Source organism: Puma concolor, chromosome C1 (assembly GCF_028749965.1).
Source record: "Puma concolor isolate L17-30 chromosome C1, mPumCon1.1.hap2, whole genome shotgun sequence".
In the NCBI taxonomy this organism is placed as follows: Eukaryota; Metazoa; Chordata; class Mammalia; order Carnivora; family Felidae; genus Puma; species Puma concolor.
In genome coordinates, this window is record NC_141674.1 from 204553189 (window position 1) to 204569218 (window position 16030).

At 54.8% G+C, this 16030-nt stretch overlaps 1 protein-coding gene across 1 annotated transcript; it reads right to left on the bottom strand.

The window, feature by feature from the left end:
- Positions 1–3622: 3622 nt before the first annotated feature.
- IHH (Indian hedgehog signaling molecule) lies at positions 3623–10082 on the bottom strand. The gene is made up of 3 exons (XM_086719673.1): positions 9439–10082; positions 6748–7009; positions 3623–5062 (listed from the first exon to the last, which is right to left on the bottom strand). Exons 1-3 carry the CDS (start codon positions 9748–9750, stop codon positions 4404–4406), a joined length of 1233 nt encoding a protein of 410 aa, XP_086575799.1. The 5' UTR covers positions 9751–10082; the 3' UTR covers positions 3623–4403.
- Positions 10083–16030: the final 5948 nt, after the last annotated feature.

Genomic DNA, 16030 nt, shown 5'->3' on the forward strand with positions numbered 1-16030 from the left:
TCTCTCCTAAATGGGCTTGCTGGCACCACGCCAGAAGAGCTGCTGTTTCTAGTTGGATCTCTATGGGGGGCAGGGAGGGATTTGCTAAATTTTTTAATGGAGGGGCTCCTATTTCCAGTTCACACACACCGGCTGCAGAGGAACCAGTGCTAGCAACAGGCCTGGTTGCCTAAAGGATTGATGCGTTCAGCTCCAGCCTTCACAGCACAGCAATGCAGACTATCAGAAACCATCCCCAAGGCAGTGTCTTCAGGTGAGTGCAGTCCTGCGCAGCTTGGGAAGAGCCATGCCCAGGATGACTGGGTCTCTCCAAACAAGAGAGAGAAGGCTGCAGGGACAGCTAGGGAATGGGTGCCTGAGAGGGCACGTCTGCACAGAGAAGTAGGAGACCAGGGTGCAGTGGCTCTGTGTTGAGGGCAGTCTGTCCAGGCGGCTCTCTAGGCCTCTCAGCCAGGTTCCCCCACTTTGTCTCCTGTACCCCAACACTCCAGGTCTCCCTATCTTCACGTCTCCCAGAGGACTTGTGGACTCAGGTACCAGTGTTGCATTTGCTTAGACTGGGCTATAAGGGCTACTCTGAATCTCCTCCCTATGCACTCCTGATTGGGGGGTGGGCAGGCAGAGACAGCAGGAGCCTGGAGGGTTCCTAGAACCTGGTTAGACCAGCCTGGGGCATTGAGAAGAGAGGATATCTATATGGGAAAGCCCTGGATATCTCCCTTACAGGTGCAGACACTGAGGCCAGAGAAGAGCCACGGTCAAGGGCTCTGGGCACGGGGGGAGCTAGATCTCATGTTTAAACACCTGAAGTTAACTTAAGCCCTTTCTTCAACCTCACGGCTCACCCAAACTGGCTTCAAGTCCTGGCCATTCTACTCCTAAAATCTACAATCCATCACCTTCTTTCTGACCCCCGAGCCACCTCTTCAACCCAGGTCACCAACTTCTCTCCCCAGTAAATGGACTCCCTGCTTCCATAGCTGCCTTCTCTGACCATCCTCCACACTGCACCTGGGTGAGCTCTCTGAAACAATCTAGTCATGAGCTTCCCCAGCCTCAAACCCTCAGGCCCTCCCCAAGCCCTCAGGATGAAGTCCAAATGTGTGGCATACAAGGCTGTGTGTCATCTGATCCCTGCCTACCTCTCTACCTCAGTTTTGTCAAGCCCACATAGCTTTGTGAGGCTGACCTGGTGGCAGTTCCTCCAAGCCCCCAGGCTCACTCAAGCCCCCACATTGTTGCATTTACTGTGTCCTCAGCTTGGATCCCTTCCTTTACTTGCCTGCCATGCAAACCCTCCTACCTACCTGCCCAGGAAATCTTCCTAGCCCTCAGCCTCTTCGTGGCATTCCCATAGCCCCTGTGAGAGGTCATCCAAAGCACTCAGCACACAGCATGGATATGTCTCCCCATGCTTCTTCCTCCCACCCAAGAATTCACTGATGGGGGGACTACTGCTTTCCCTCACTCTGGCACAGGACCTGACACAAGAATGTCTAGTAAACAATGACTGAACAGGTGAATGCAGGTCACAATTGTAGACACAGCAGGCTTGGGGATTGTACTTGACCCTGAGAGGAGAGGCAGGCATTGGGTCAGTAGATGTCTGGGCCTGGGAAGCACAGTTGACTCTCCTCTGGGCCTTGGCATTACAGACATCGGGGTGAGGTAGGCTCTGGTGGGAGGGATTGGGACTATGATACTGCAGTGCTGGAAGATGACTTCCCTGGCTGTCTCCCCATGTCTCCCTGCTCACGCAGTCTACTCAGATCTGGTCCCAGGGTTCCCAGAAAAGCCGCTGGGCCCCCACTTCCACTCCAAGTTTGGTTTTTGAGGGTCTGAATTCGGATCAGTGTTGGGTTTTTTTTCTGAGTCTTTGCAGCCTTCTCTATCTGAAGAATAAGTGTGTTTCCGAAGGAGGCCCATCTAGAACAGAAAGATTTGGGGACACCAAATGGTTCTGGGTCTGCAGGATGGAGAGTACTCAGGCTCAGTAGGAGAAGCAGCTGGACGCCCATAGGGGAAAATCTCTCTCTCGTCTTCTCACTCACCAAATGTGTGGCATACAAGGGTCTGTGTCATCCTTCCCCTCCCTTCACCCCCTCCCCCACACCCATGAAGAATGTCATTAAGGGAGAGAATGTAAAAGTGAATAGACAAAAGTATCTTGACCTTAATCTTCCATTTTTCTGTTTTTTACTGTAAAGGAGTTCACGGACATTCTGGTTCTTTTGAGCCTTGTCCATGAACCTCTGCCATGGGTCCATTCTAGATGTGCTGACAAAGCTGACTTCCAGGCCTGAAATGCTGAGAGGACCCAAGTTCACCAAAGAAAAAGCCTTGTGGTCAAAACAGTGGGCCCAAAAGCCAGATGGTGGGGTGTGAATCCTGCCTCTTCACTAGCTGTGTAATCTCAGGCAAGTTACTTAACCTCCTCCAGCTTCTGTGTTCATCTGGAACATGGCAATATGAAAACATACACCACATAGTGTTGTATGAGAATGAAATAATGCTCTAAATATAAAGCACTTAGAACAACATCTGGTGATAGTTGGTCTTCATTGAATGACAGCACTTGTCATTATAGCTTGTGGGGGCCTATTTCCTCCCAGATGACACAGTCTCCAGGGCAACTTCTCTGGAGTTTTCCTCCATGGAGGTGGGGGAAGGAGGAGGTAAGAGACTGAGCAGTCATCCCTAACATAGTAATCTCTGTAAGAGGACAGAAGCTGGGCAGTGGTATGTTTTAGCAACGGGCTGTTCACAGTCGGGAGAACTCTACTTTGTAGCATACACCAATTTTGACTGTGTGAATACTCCCACCATGCCCTATATCAACTGGCTTATGAAATTTCTGAGAATTTAACAAGTATAACGCTGGACCTGGGACTCTCAGCTGATCTGTAGCAAGTACAGAAAAACCTGCCTTGGCATAGAGAGACCCAGAAAAAATGAAGAAGGGAGTCACCTTGTCTTGACAATAAACTGGGCCTTTTCTAGACTAAGCAGTGTTTCTCAAAGTGTGGTCCATGGACCATCCGCCATGTTCGGTATTTGTAAAAATTTCCTGGGCCTCGCTCTGGATCTATTAAAGCAGAATTGTTTGAATGCACCCAGGAATCACTTTTAAACAAACTGCCCAGGTGATTCTGAGGTTTGAGAACAGCTAGGTTAGGGACTCCTGAGTTCTCCAAGAAGTCAGAAGGGGCCACAAGGCAGATGTGAATTCTACAAAATCTGCTCGTACCATTGGTCCGTTATTCACACTGAAGGATGAGAAACAGGCCCCGAGAAAGACTTGAGTAAGCAGGAAAAGTGCCTCGACAGGCCCAGTGAGGTGGTTCTAGATGAGTGAAGTGACCATGGGCTAGTTACTTCCATTCTCTCTCTGGTCCAACAGTGTTTAGGGCAAACTTTGAGATCAGCATGGGAAGGCCTTGCCTGGCACAGAGCCCAGTTCTCTGTGGCAACTTTGCTGGGCTTCTGGGTGAAGAAGGGCCTGTAGTAAAGGTGGGAGCATGGGAGTTTCTGTCCTTGGAGGAAGGTGAGCACACCCTTGAACTGACCCACCCGTGGCTCCAGACTCTGTGTTGGCCCTGCTCAGCATCCTAGACTCTATGGCTCTAACAACTTAAATAATTTTTATTACAAAAGGAAGAAAAGACCAAAACATCCCCAAAATTCTCCCATGGGCTTCCCCCTCCGAGCCAATAAATAAGGTGGGGGAGACTGACCGGAGAGGGGGGTGAGGGTCATGGTTCAGCAGAACAGGGAGCGTAGCCTGGGCAGGGGCAGAAGGACATCCAGCCTGCTCCCCTGGTCCTGGGCACTATGATCACATTGGCTGGAACAAGGAACTCTGCCCACTGACAGCAACAGCCTCTGTCCCGAGGAGTGTGGCCAGGGAGGAAGGTCATGCCTCAGGATGGCCAGACTGGCTGCCCCACCCTGCGGCCTTCTCAGTTCTGGGCAGCAGGTGTTGAGTCCAGCCAGCTCCCTGCTGGCTCCCAGGGAATCTAGCAGCATCGACTGAGGTGCGAGCCCACCTACGAGGGGCCTCAGACAGATGGAATGGGCCCTCCCCATTGGGGGAGGCAGGTATGAAAAATCGAAGTGAGAGCTGGCCAGGTGGGGGAATCCACTGTGCCAGCCTCAAGAGGTCTCTAGAATAGAAAGATAGACCACTCCCTCCCAACCAGCTTAGCTTGTAGCTCTGTCCCTACATCAAGGTGGGGTGGTCAACACTGGCATTGCCCAGTCAAGTCTCCATGGTGTGTCTGTGAAAGAGGAGATGGTGGGAACCAATGCCCCCCGCTCGGGTCCCTTTCAGGGCCAGTGTCCTCTCGGCGGGAAGGCCTTTGGACCACGTTAGGCAGCTGCAGGAGGGCAGTGAAGGGGTCTTCTCAGCTCCCTGGCCCAGCCATGCCCAGCGAGTGGAAGCTGCCCTCTTCCAATAAGAGCCGCCCCAGGCGGTAGAGCAGCTGGGGGTACCAGTGCACACCCTCCCCTGGGGTCCAGCTGCCCCACGCCAAGCTGTGAAACAGTCGCAGGGGCCAGAAGGCCAACTGAGCCAGACGGTGGTCAGCCACGGCCGCGAAGCAGGAGGCCACCACATCCTCCACCACCAGCGTCCCATGCCTTGTTAGTGGGGCATAGGCCCCCAGGGCCACGTGTGTGGAGACAGCTGCCACTCGGGCAGGTTGCAGGCCCGGCACCCCGGCCACCAGCACGTACTGGCCAGGCTGCACTTGGCTGGCAAATGTGGCCCGGAAGTGGGCCGCTGGTTCTGTGTGATTATTGGCGGTGAAGAGCAGGTGGGCGGGCGTGAGTGCCAGGCGGCGTGGGGGGTCCTGGGTCTCGATGACCCGGAAGGCCCTCAGCCTGTCTGGCTCGCGATCCAGGAAAATGAGCACGTCACTGAAGGTGGGGTTCCCATCCTCCCCCATGGCCAGCACCCGGTCTCCGGGTCTCACAGCTGACAAGGCCACACGTGCCCCGCTCTCTAGGCGCACCTGGGCTCCAGCAGGAAAGCAGCCACCTGTCTTGGCCGCAGCAGAGTGCTCTGTGGGAAGAAGGGACATGAAGGTGTTACTGCTGTGTCACAGCACCCCTCCCCAGAGCTCCTCTCTCTCCCAAAGAGCCCTCCCATCACCATATTCTGGCTCTGCTCCCCCCTTCCCGTGCAGCCTTGAATACACCCCAACCCACGATGTGATCTGTCCTCCTCCCCCGTCTAATCCTTTGCCAGTGAGAGGAGCATATTGTGGCTCCAAGACCCATGAGTGAGAAGGAAAGGGCCCTGCTGAAGCCCAGGCCAAGCCCCTGTCTGCTTGCTGTGAAGCAATGTTGTGGAGCAGTCAGAGAGGTCAGGGGTGAACTAAGCCAGGTGGTGGTCAGCTGTGGCTTGAAACTCGAAAGCTACAGTCTCGTGGAGAAGGCACTTAGCTCCTCTGGGGTCTGGATGTCCTGTCATTTCTCACTCCTTGCTCAGACACTCCCCAAAAATTGCACTCTCAGGCTGACACCCCGAGTTCTGTCCCAGAGCTGGGCCCTTGGAGTCCATGGCAAGAGGAGGGCCAGCCGTGGGCAGCTATAGACTTCTGGGGAGCCTCAGAGTGAGTGGTCAGGCCAGGGCGTGACTCAGTGGCAAGGGTAAAGTCACCGTCTTCAGTTCATGTGCTGGGTCCTTGTGCGGGGACAGGACACGGTGGCATTGGTGGGCGGGATGGTGAGCAGTGTTGTGGGTGGGAATAATGACGGAAGTGGCCACTCAGGGAGCTGGTGTCGGGCCAGTGTTCGCAGGTGAAGGGTGGACGTGACTTGAAGTAGATACAATTGGCAGGAAAGTGCTGGAGGGGAGGATGGGGGTGGGTCACCACAGTGTGCCCAGGTGGGTTCGGGAATAGTAAGCAGTGGGCCTGGTCTCATGTGCCAGGTCTTCAGGTGTGACTGCTACGTGGTGCCAGCATGGAGGGCTGTGCCCGAAGCCAGGTGGAGCCAGACTGGCAGTCACACGGGAACCATCTGAAGCATCCGTGATCAGGTTCAGTGTAGGTGACAGGGATGCTGACAAGATCTGAGGGAGGGGCAAGGCCCCAATGCCTGCCCATTCGGATCAACAAGGCGGCCAATCTGGGAAAATCCATTTTATTGAGTCCACGGTTTATTCTGCCCCTCGTGGCTGGCTTTGCCCCAAACTGTCCAGCTTCAGGGCCCTGAGGGAGAGGTTGGGGATGCCTGCACCCCCTGGAGGAGCATACAAAGTGCCCTAAAGGGCCTGACCTGCAGCAGGGTTGTGGGTTCTGAGTCTCTGGGCTCCCGGCTCCTGGTGAGGCATGCTGGTGTCTGGGCATAAGCTGGCCCTTGGCCCCTGGCCCCACCGCCCGCCTCCATTCTGAGTCATCTGAGTGGGAAAGCCATCTCTGTCCCAGCCTGGCTTCCTCCATCTGTCCAGCTTGCTCTGTCTTGCACCTCCTGCTGCAGGCTCTGGACTGTGGACCACGAGGTCGGCCCCCAGCAGTGCTGGGACAGGGCCCTGTCTCCCTAGGCTCCTGCCATGACACTACCAGGCAGGGGGTGAGCAGGTGGTCACAAGCAGCAGTGGGGAGCGAGGCGGACGTCCTCTTCCCTGGGGTCCCCGCCTCCATCCCCTGGCGGGCCTCTTCACCTTCTGGGCAGCAGTGAGCCCTGTGCCTGCCCATGCCCTGCGGCCCCGGCCCCGGGCCCAGCCCCCAGGCAGCGGCTCACCGGACTTGACGGAGCAGTGCACGTGGGCCTTGGACTCATAATACACCCAGTCGAAGCCGGCCTCCACTGCCAAGCGCGCCAGCAGTCCATACTTATTGCGGTCGCGGTCCGAAGTGGTAATGTCCACCGCGCGGCCCTCATAGTGCAGCGACTCCTCAGAGTGGTGACCGTCCTCATCCCAGCCTTCAGTCACCCTCAGCTTCACGCCGGGCCACTGGTTCATCACGGAGATGGCCAGCGAGTTCAGGCGGTCCTTGCAGCGCTAGGAGAGGAAAGCCAGCAGAGTTAGGGGGAGATGCCGGCCTGCGTGCAGGTGGAGGCGCGGCCTCGCCCCGGCCTCTCCCAGAGCATCCACTGGAGTTAGGAAACCAGGGAGGTTGTTCTGTCCCTCTCTTTTAGGAACAGAGAGCCCTAACTTGCTTCTTTCCCTTCTAGCGTCTGGCTGCTCCAGGGACCTGGACCGCACGGTGGCGCCACAAATCTGGAGGGCGTGTTGGGAGGTGCACCCTTGGGGCGACCTCCTCTGATAAGTGGTCCCTCCCTCCCACGCTCTTTCCCCTCAGATCCGGGTACTGATCCCTCCACAGACCCGGCTACACTGTTCCCGTGCCCAGTCCCTCTGTCCCACCAAGGCACCTGAAGGCCAGAAACCACCCTCTGCCCGCAGGGTGGGGGTGGTAGCGGAGCCGACCGCCTGCGGCTGGCCTGCTAGGCGTGCAAGGCCGGAGGTGCCCAGTAGGTGTCACCGTAGCCTCAGGGCTGAGGGCCCCCGACTCGGTCTGGAGGCGCGGCAGGTGCAGAGCGCCCCAGCAACGTGGGGGCGTGTTGGGAGGGGAATCCCGGCCGCCTGGATCTCTCCAGCGCCACAGAGTATTCCTGCTGGGACTTAAGATCCAAAAGTGACCCACACCCAATCCGAGGATGCAGAAGCCTGGAAACCAGAAGCCTGTGGAAATGCTAGCGCCCAGCCGGGCCAGATGGAGGGCGACGCGGAGCGTCCCCCGCAGCAAAGGGCGCACGCAAGGCTGATAATCCCAGGCAAGGTTCTCCCTCAGTCCAGAGCCTTCAGCACCTCTGCGCCGCCCCTATCAGGGAAAGGGCTGGAGAAACCGAGACTCTGATCTCAGCGAGCCGGCTCCACGCTCTGTCTCACACGGGGTGGGAGTAGAGCCGCGCCTTGCGGGAAGGAGGAGAGAGATCGACGGTCTGTGATGACTCCCCGCGTGCCTGCAGCCCAAAGGACCCTGCAGTTGGCTGGGGGGAGGGGACTGCGGGAGAGCCGGCCCTTTCACAGTCCGTGACTCGGGTGCGAGGCGCCGCCAAATGCGGACAGCCCATGTCTCAACCTACCCCCATCCCGCACAAAGGGGGCCCCACAGACCCTTGGACTCGGTCTCCCAGGAGCCAACAGCGGCTACAGCCCAAGGTCTGGCCGTCCTCTGGGCGAGCAGCCTAGCTGGGGAGCACACTGCCCAGGAAGGGAGCTCCGTGTGCTCCTTGCCTCCAGGCTTCTAGCCGCCCCCCCCCCCCCCAGCTAAGTCGGCCCCGTGGGCCCCTGCTCCCCGCCCCTCTCCCCCTCCCCCGGGTCCAGAGCTGGGGAGCGCTGTCAATGATTGCCCAGCCCGTGGCCCGGATCCTTATCTGCATTCCTCGGCGCCCGGCCCGGCCCGGCCACCAGCCAACCTTCGGCCCCGACACCGGCCGGCCAGCCCCGGCGCCAGGGCGCAGGCTGAGGGCTGTGGTGGAGCTGTTCTTCCCAAAGCACCTAGGGAGCAGGCTGCCTGCATGCGGGGGAAGCCCCGGGAGACCACCGAGGAAGGGGACGTAGCTTTCTGATCCCTTGGGACCCCAGATGCAGGGAAGAAAGTCTGCTCCCCAGTGCCTGGGTTGAGCGGGTCCTGTTCGGAGCTTGCAGAAACTAGCTAGCGTTAGTTCTGCTCCCTCCCTCTCCCGGCATCCTAGCTCTTCTCTTTCAATACTCCCCGTCCCTGCCACCAAGCCCAGGGGTCCCCCAAGTTAGGTCCCAGAGCTCGAAGTTCTCGGCACCCCACCCTTAACCGCAGCGGCGCGGCTCAGCTCTCCGGGACAGACACGTGGGCTCGCCGGGCAAGTTCCCTTTCCCACCTCCGCCTCCCGGCTCAGCTCTTCCCGGCTGTCCCTAACCCCAGACCCGGGAGGGGGGTGGGGTGGGGTGGGGTGGGGAACGCCGCTCCAGAGAGGGCAGCGCAGCGAACCAAGAGCGCGCGGGGAGGAACGGCCCTCTGCGCCCGCAGCTTCTTCGCCCTCAGGGGTGCCGAATGGAGAGGGGGCGCAGCGGTGCGGAAGGTTAGGCCAGGAGGGACTGCGTGGGTCCCGAAGGCGCGGGAGGCGGCCGGGTCGAGGTACCTCCGGGTGCGGAGTCTGAGCTCAGCTGCCGGCGCTCTGGGGCAGTGGGGCTGCCGCCACCAGGCTCGGCCGTGGCGCTTGGCAGTGCGGCGCTCTTCTCCCACCTCCGGCGGGTCCGCGGGTGTCCGCACTGCCACCGGGACCCCTGGCCGGCCCATCTTGGGCAGCAGGCGGCTGGGCTTGGCGAGAGGGGCAGGTGCCAGGGGGCGTGCCAGCCAGTCGAGAAAAGGTGCCAGGGGGGCGGGGAGGGCCGGGCAGGTGGCGGTGCTTCAGCGGCGGCGCCCTGCGAGGGCGGGTCGCGCTCACCTGGGTCATGAGGCGGTCGGCGCCCGTGTTCTCCTCGTCCTTGAAGATGATGTCGGGATTGTAGTTGGGGGTGAGCTCCTTGAAGCGCTCCGAGCTGCGCGCGATCTTGCCTTCATAGCGCCCGCTGGCGCCCAGCGTCTTCTCCGGCACGTTGGGGCTGAACTGCTTGTAGGCGAGCGGCACGAGCTTGCGCGGCGGCCGCCTCCGGCTGCCCACCACCCGGCCCGGCCCGCAGCCCCGCGCCGCCGGCACCAGCAGCAGCAGCAGGAGCAGGCAGAACCGCAGTCGGGGCCGGAGCCGGGCGGGAGACATGGCAGGGAAGCCCGGGCGAGGGGCGGGCGAGGGCGCCTGGTGGGCTGGTGGGTGGGCGAGTCGACGGGCGCGCTGCGGGGGCTCAGGCGTCCGGCTGGCTCCGGGGGGCTCCAGGTGGGGGCGCCATGGGCTGCGCGGCGCGGCGCAGGGCCGGCGGGACTCAGGTGCGGGGCGGGGGCCCGGGGCCCTGGCTGGTGGCGGCGCGCTGTCCCCCTCGGCGCCTCGACTCTGAGCTGCCCGGCTCGCCGGCCGCCAATAAATAGGCCGGCCCGTTTGTTTTGGCAACGCGGCGGCGGCGGGGGGCGGCGGGCGGCGGGGCTGCGGGCCGCCGGGCTGGGCTGGGCTGGCCGGGCCGGCGGGCTGGCGGGCCCCGCGGTTAGCACCCCGGCCCGGCGGTCAGGCGGCTCTGGCGGAGCGGGAGCTGCTGCCGTCTGCGGCGCAGCTCGGGGCCGAGTGAGAGGGGAAATGGAAGAGATCCGGGCTCGGGCCCCGCGCAGACCGCACCCTACCCATGTCCCTGCCTCCTGTGCGCTCGACAGCGAACCTGCAGCAAGGGCGGCACAGCCTCCTCCCCCTCGGGCGGGCGGCCCCGGCACCAGCCAGCCCTCGTCCCGCTCGCTCCTCCGCCGCGTCCGCCCGCCCGCTGCCCTCGGCGCCCCCTGCACTGCCTGAGTTCGCCCTCCCCGCCCGGACGCGCCCCACCCCGCCTGGGCCTCGCCTCTGGGCTCCCCGCGGCTCCGGGGTGCCCCGCCAGGCGCAAACCTCCCGGACAGGAGCTGCCACCCCCACAGAGACCGCAACCCACGGCGCGGCCGGACGCGAGGGGCGGGGGGCAGTGGCCGGACCGCACAGCCGCCTACGGTGTCCCCTGCGGGGAAGTAAAGCCAGAAGACGGGAGGCCGCCCCTAACCTGGTGCCCCACCCTGGCCCGGGAGACGCGCCCTCTCAGCGTGGTGGACTGAATTCTGTATCAACCCGGTGCACATCCCACGGCCACCGGGTGTGAAGCTGGGAGTGGGGCACCCAGCCTCATGAAGAGTCAAATCGGGCTTTTTGGTGGGTTTTGTTTTTTCTTTTGAGTTGGAAACACTATTAAAAAAGAGCAAAATGAAGTTACAAAGGGATGGGCCAAGGTGTGGAGAAGAGCCGCTAAATGATGACATCAGCTGGAGGAACTGACCACGTTAAAGACCCGGCAGCGCGGGTCTGGGGTTGGGGGGGGGCAGGGGCTTGCTGAGAACCGCAACAACGACTCACAGCTGCTGGCGTGCAAGGGCTGCTACACAATTCCTCTGTTAATTCTACTTTACAAATTCAAAACCATAGAGAATACGTAGAGGCAGCTAGAGAAGTAAACACGGACGGTGTGTTTATTTTGATATGCCACTCAGGAAAGCTGAATGAATTAGGATTTATTCTGCTAAAACAATAAAGGGCAAGGATGTTGAAAACAAATGCCGCCATCACAACAAATTATATGATTTGGTCACAGTATAGTCTACCGATTCAATACAGATAGAAATAAAAGAATGAGAAATAGAAAGATTTAAACATTTTTTTCATTCCAAGAATACTGACCCAGTTAAGTACCACTTTGTTGATTCTTACGTGCCTGGTACATGGGAGCTCTTCCATATGATTATACTAAGTATGCTACTTGCATTATCTAATTCAAACTCACAACCTCAGTTGAGCTCTCATTCCCGTTTTACAAATGAAGATTTTGAAGCTCAGAGAAGATAAACAACTAGCTTCTGGCTGGGGAGCAGAGAGAAAATTCAAATCCTCTACCCTCTACGGGGGTCTGACCCCAGAGCCCCAGCTCTCACCTATGCATCGGTTCATTGGCCCTCTTTCCTGGGTTTTGAGCTGTGGTGGCTTTTCACAGATGTCCTCACGTTTTCTCTGGATCGATTTTGTGAACATAAGTTCGGAATTAGATGGGGACCTATGATAGTGCTTAATCCAAGCACTTCGTTTACAGAAAAGGCAACTGAGGCCCACAGAAAGGAAGTTAGGATGATGCCACCAGGAGGAGAGTATGGCATGTCACTTGGAAACACAGTGGATTGTTTCTTTTTTCCTCCCCGCCCCCCCTCCATCCTGCCCCCCATGTTCTCCACTTTGGGTCTCTTCCTTCCTCAGTATTTGAATTCCATGTCTCCCAGTCACAGGTCTCTCCAACATTGTTTCTTTTCCTTGAGCTCTCAAAGAGCTTTAAGGTACCTTTTCCAGGGTTCAAAAACTATCCCGGCACTATTCCCCACCCGCCTCCCTCTCTACTGCTCAGATTTCTGGAGCAGACCAGGTCAGTGCCTCTCCCAATCCAGACAAACGGGGGAGGGGAGGGCTCTTCTTAGGGAGCTCAAAAGAAGATAATCCCATAGGTTCCCAGGGTCATCTATTGCAGTGTGTTATAATAATCTTCTAGAGAAGTTTTGCCTTAATTTCAGTCTTTCTTCCTCCCTCTCTAATGCAAATTCGACTCCTTTCCTCTTCTTCTGGTCTTAGAAATTAGGGTAATTATCCTGCTTATTATCCCATGTGCACAGTCCTGAAGAGTTCTTTAAATTCACTTTCAATCTTCTTTTCTCCGAGTAAAAGACAATTTAAGATTATTTTAGGGGCTCTAACTTGTAACCATTTATTAACGTTGCCATTCTTTCTCTCATTTCTCTTCTTAAACTGTGATCCCGTTGAATGCAAATCTCTGGTAAAGATCTGATCCGTGTCAAATCAGCATTAGAGCAGTGCTAAGACCGCTTGGCATCAGGGGTGGTCCGACAGCAGTGTGACCTCGTTGGTTTAGATAGCGCTCCACCAAGTCTAGCCCCTCCTGGGCCTGGCTAACTTTGGAGCAGTGATCAGGGTGTGTTCTGGCAGCAGAACATAACACTTATGAAGTCTTTCCTCTATAACAGGTACTTTAAGCACTTAGTACAATCTTCACAATAACCCTCTGTACACAGCAATTACTATTCTCATTTTACAAATCTACAACTCCAAGGCTGTACGAGTACAGTAACTTGCCTGTGGTCCCCCAGTCAAGATTTGAACTCTGGAGCTTTTTCATTCCAAACTTACACTTTTTTTTCCCCCTCAGGACACCTGATGGTTCAAGATCTGAATCTCAGATTTAGATCTGCGTGAGTCCAGTCTCATTCAGTGCAGGAAGGGGGAGAACAGAGCAGAACTGGAAGCATCATAATTTCCAGGGCAGTGACCCTGGAGCATTTTGAATCCAAATTGGGGCCTGAAATCTTGGGTCATTTCTTGCCTGCCTATATTCTTAGCTGTTCAGTAGCTGTAGGGTAGATTTTGAGCTGGGCTAATCCATTAGACCTATCAAACAAAGCCTAGTTCTTTTTCTAGTCACTTCCAGGCTCCTGCGGCAGTAAACCTGGAGAACTGAGGTGTGCCCCTCTGGGAGCACCAATGGCCTGGAGTTTGAGCAGCAGTGATAGAGTCTGATCGGTGGTGGTGGTGGGGGGGGGGGGCACCTGACATCTGAGTCCTGGGCCTCTTGGTAAAATCACTTTTCTTCTCCCACCTCTAGACCCCTTCTACCCTCAATCATCTCTATTTTGAAGAGAACAAAGTAAGATCTATTTCTTTAGATAATATGATTCAGCTTTTGCACACTAGAGTAAACGTTGGAAAAATAGGTGGAAAGGAAATGGGGGGAAGAAAATATACCATAGAACCTGATCATTAAATATCTGTTTATTAGACTACTATGTTAGTATATTTACTCAATCTTGATTTGAACACTACATAGTTCAAATAAAGTGTACTTATAGTCATATATTCATATGTGTGTGCATGTGTATACAGATATGTGTATATCTACAGACAAATACATGCATACATACTGTGCTGGTCCATACTTCTGTAATCAACTAATCTTTTTTCTCTTTATCCTGCCACTTGGCCAGATCAGTCCTGCTCTAAATCCGTGGGTGCTGAGCCACAACCAGACAGGTTGCTGGAATGCAGTTAGCCAAATATCTTCCAATGACTCGGAGCACAGCAGCCTTGGCTCATAGAAAGAGCTCTAGGCCTGGAGTTGTCAGATCTACGCCTGAACATGGTCTTTGATACCTTCTACCTTTGTGGCCTTGGGCAAGTCACTTGACTTCTCTAAATTTTAGTTTTCTCATCTATAAGGCGAAAATATTATCACTTACCTCATAGGGTTGTTGCGAGGGTTAAAAATATAAGCTGTGAAGTACAAAGCTTATGTGTAATTTGTTTTTTATCCTCCACTGGGCTCACTAGCAGCAGTGGTTCTATGATTCCTATCACCCGTCTCGGGGGAATAATATACAACAGGTTGCTCATACATGTGTGCCCCAAGACAGTAGTGGGATTAGGAGGATCCTTTCTATTAGTGAGCATCTATCTTGTGAACAGTAGTGTGCTAGGTGCGTAAGGATAGAGAATACAAACAGAAAGTAAAAAAACACAGTTGTTGTCCTCAAGAAATTCACTATTTAACCTTAAAAATAAATCATGAAAATAAAAGACAGTTGCAAAGCTGTGAATGCCATTTATGAGTGAGTACAGAATAATGCATATATAGTAAGCTAGATAGGTTAGTAGATAAGATGAACTTGGCCTAGAAGGATATGGAATTAAGAAGAGATTAGCCTGGGATCTTTCTTCCCATTGAATTGTTCCCATTAGTTGTCCAAGTTACTTAATTGTTGAAATATTTTCCATCATCTTTAGATTTTTTTTAAGTTTATTGGTTTACTTTCAGAGGGAAAGGGGGAGGGGCAGAGAGAGAGGAAGAGAGAGAGAGAAAATCCCAAGTAGTCTCCGGACAGTCAGCGCAAAGCCCAACATGGGGCTCAAACTCATGAACCTGGAGATCTTGACCTGAGCCCAAATCAAGAGTTGGACAATTAACTGACTAAGCCACCAAGATGCCCCCATCTTTAGGTCATTTTGACATCTGTTTCATACGTGCTTCAATTCCATCTGATGATGGGGTTAGACCTCTTGGAAGAAGTCAGTTTTGAAGGAGGGAAAGGAATGCCTGAAAAGAATGAAGGGGATTCTCAGTGACGGGCAGTGGCCCAAGCAAAGATGATGGCGCCAGTGATAATGAAAACCCAACCTGGATGATCTAGTAAAGGGGGAAACCCCAGTGTTATCTGATGTAACCTTCACAAAAGCCTTATGAAATTGACACCATTATTTTCACTTTATGGATGAGGAACTGAGGTTCAGAGCTTGTAAGTGAGCGAGTTGGAGTTGGAATCCAGGCCATTTTGACTCCATAATGACCCCATTTCTTTGTAAGTGATTCCTAGGGCAAGCGTGCTGGGTTGCTGACCTCTGTTCAGGTCACTCATTTTCTCTCCAAATCTAGGGGACTCTTTTGTTACTTTCATCTTGGATTTTTAAGACCTCATACTCTTTAATTTACCATTTCCCCAGCTGGTTGCAATCACTCTCACTTCTACTGTTGATTTTTGAGAGAGAGAGAGAGAGAGAGAGAGAGAGAGAGAGAGAGAGAGAATCCCAAGCAGGCTCCACACTCAGCACAGAGCCTGACACAGGGCTCAATCCCATGAGATCATGACCTGAGCCGAAATCAAGAGTTGGATGCTCAACTGACTGAGCCACCTAGGTGACTCTATACTGTTGATTTTTTAATTCTTTATTTTTTTAAAGTAGGCTCTATGCTCAATGTGGGGGTTGAACTCACAATCCCAAGATCAAGAGTCTCACATTCCACCAACTGAGCCAGCCAGATTTCCCTCTGTTGATTTTTTAAGAGGTTAGCAACTCCACCAAATTTGGCCCATATTCAGAAATGGAAGCAGGCTATCTTTCAAGCCTCAGACTAGTCCAGAACACATTTGGAGATCCAATTAGAGCCACTCAAATGCTTTGAAAGCTGGCTATTGATTAGAAATGGGAATGTCAAGTTACCTTGCCCTAACAATAAGCTCATTACGAGGCACTTCAGAGAGATTCAGGCATTAAAGATTTTGTTTTGACGACTTTGAAAAGGTAGGAAAAAGTAGCCAGATTGTTACATAGAAGAGTTTTTGCCCTCAAATCAGAAACTAAAGATTGTGGGAAACTCTTATAGACAAAAAGACATATATACAAATATATTTTTTGTGTATGGTTACTAACATGTTTACTAATACTAATGCGCTTTATTTCCACCCCAGCATCTCTATTAGGAAAGAAATTAGTTGCTTAAAGAGAGTCTTGGAAAATACAAGTTCAATGAATGGTCAGTAAAGGGGAGGGTACTAAT

Coding starts and splice junctions, on each gene's coding strand:
- IHH (XM_086719673.1), bottom strand. CDS start 9,750: ATGTCTCCCGCCCGGCTCCGGCCCCGACTGCGGTTCTGCCTGCTCCTG. Junction 7,010..9,438: donor CCGACCGCCTCATGACCCAG/GTGAGCGCGACC, acceptor TTCCTCTCCTAG/CGCTGCAAGGACCGCCTGAA. Junction 5,063..6,747: donor GCACTGCTCCGTCAAGTCCG/GTGAGCCGCTGC, acceptor TTCTTCCCACAG/AGCACTCTGCTGCGGCCAAG.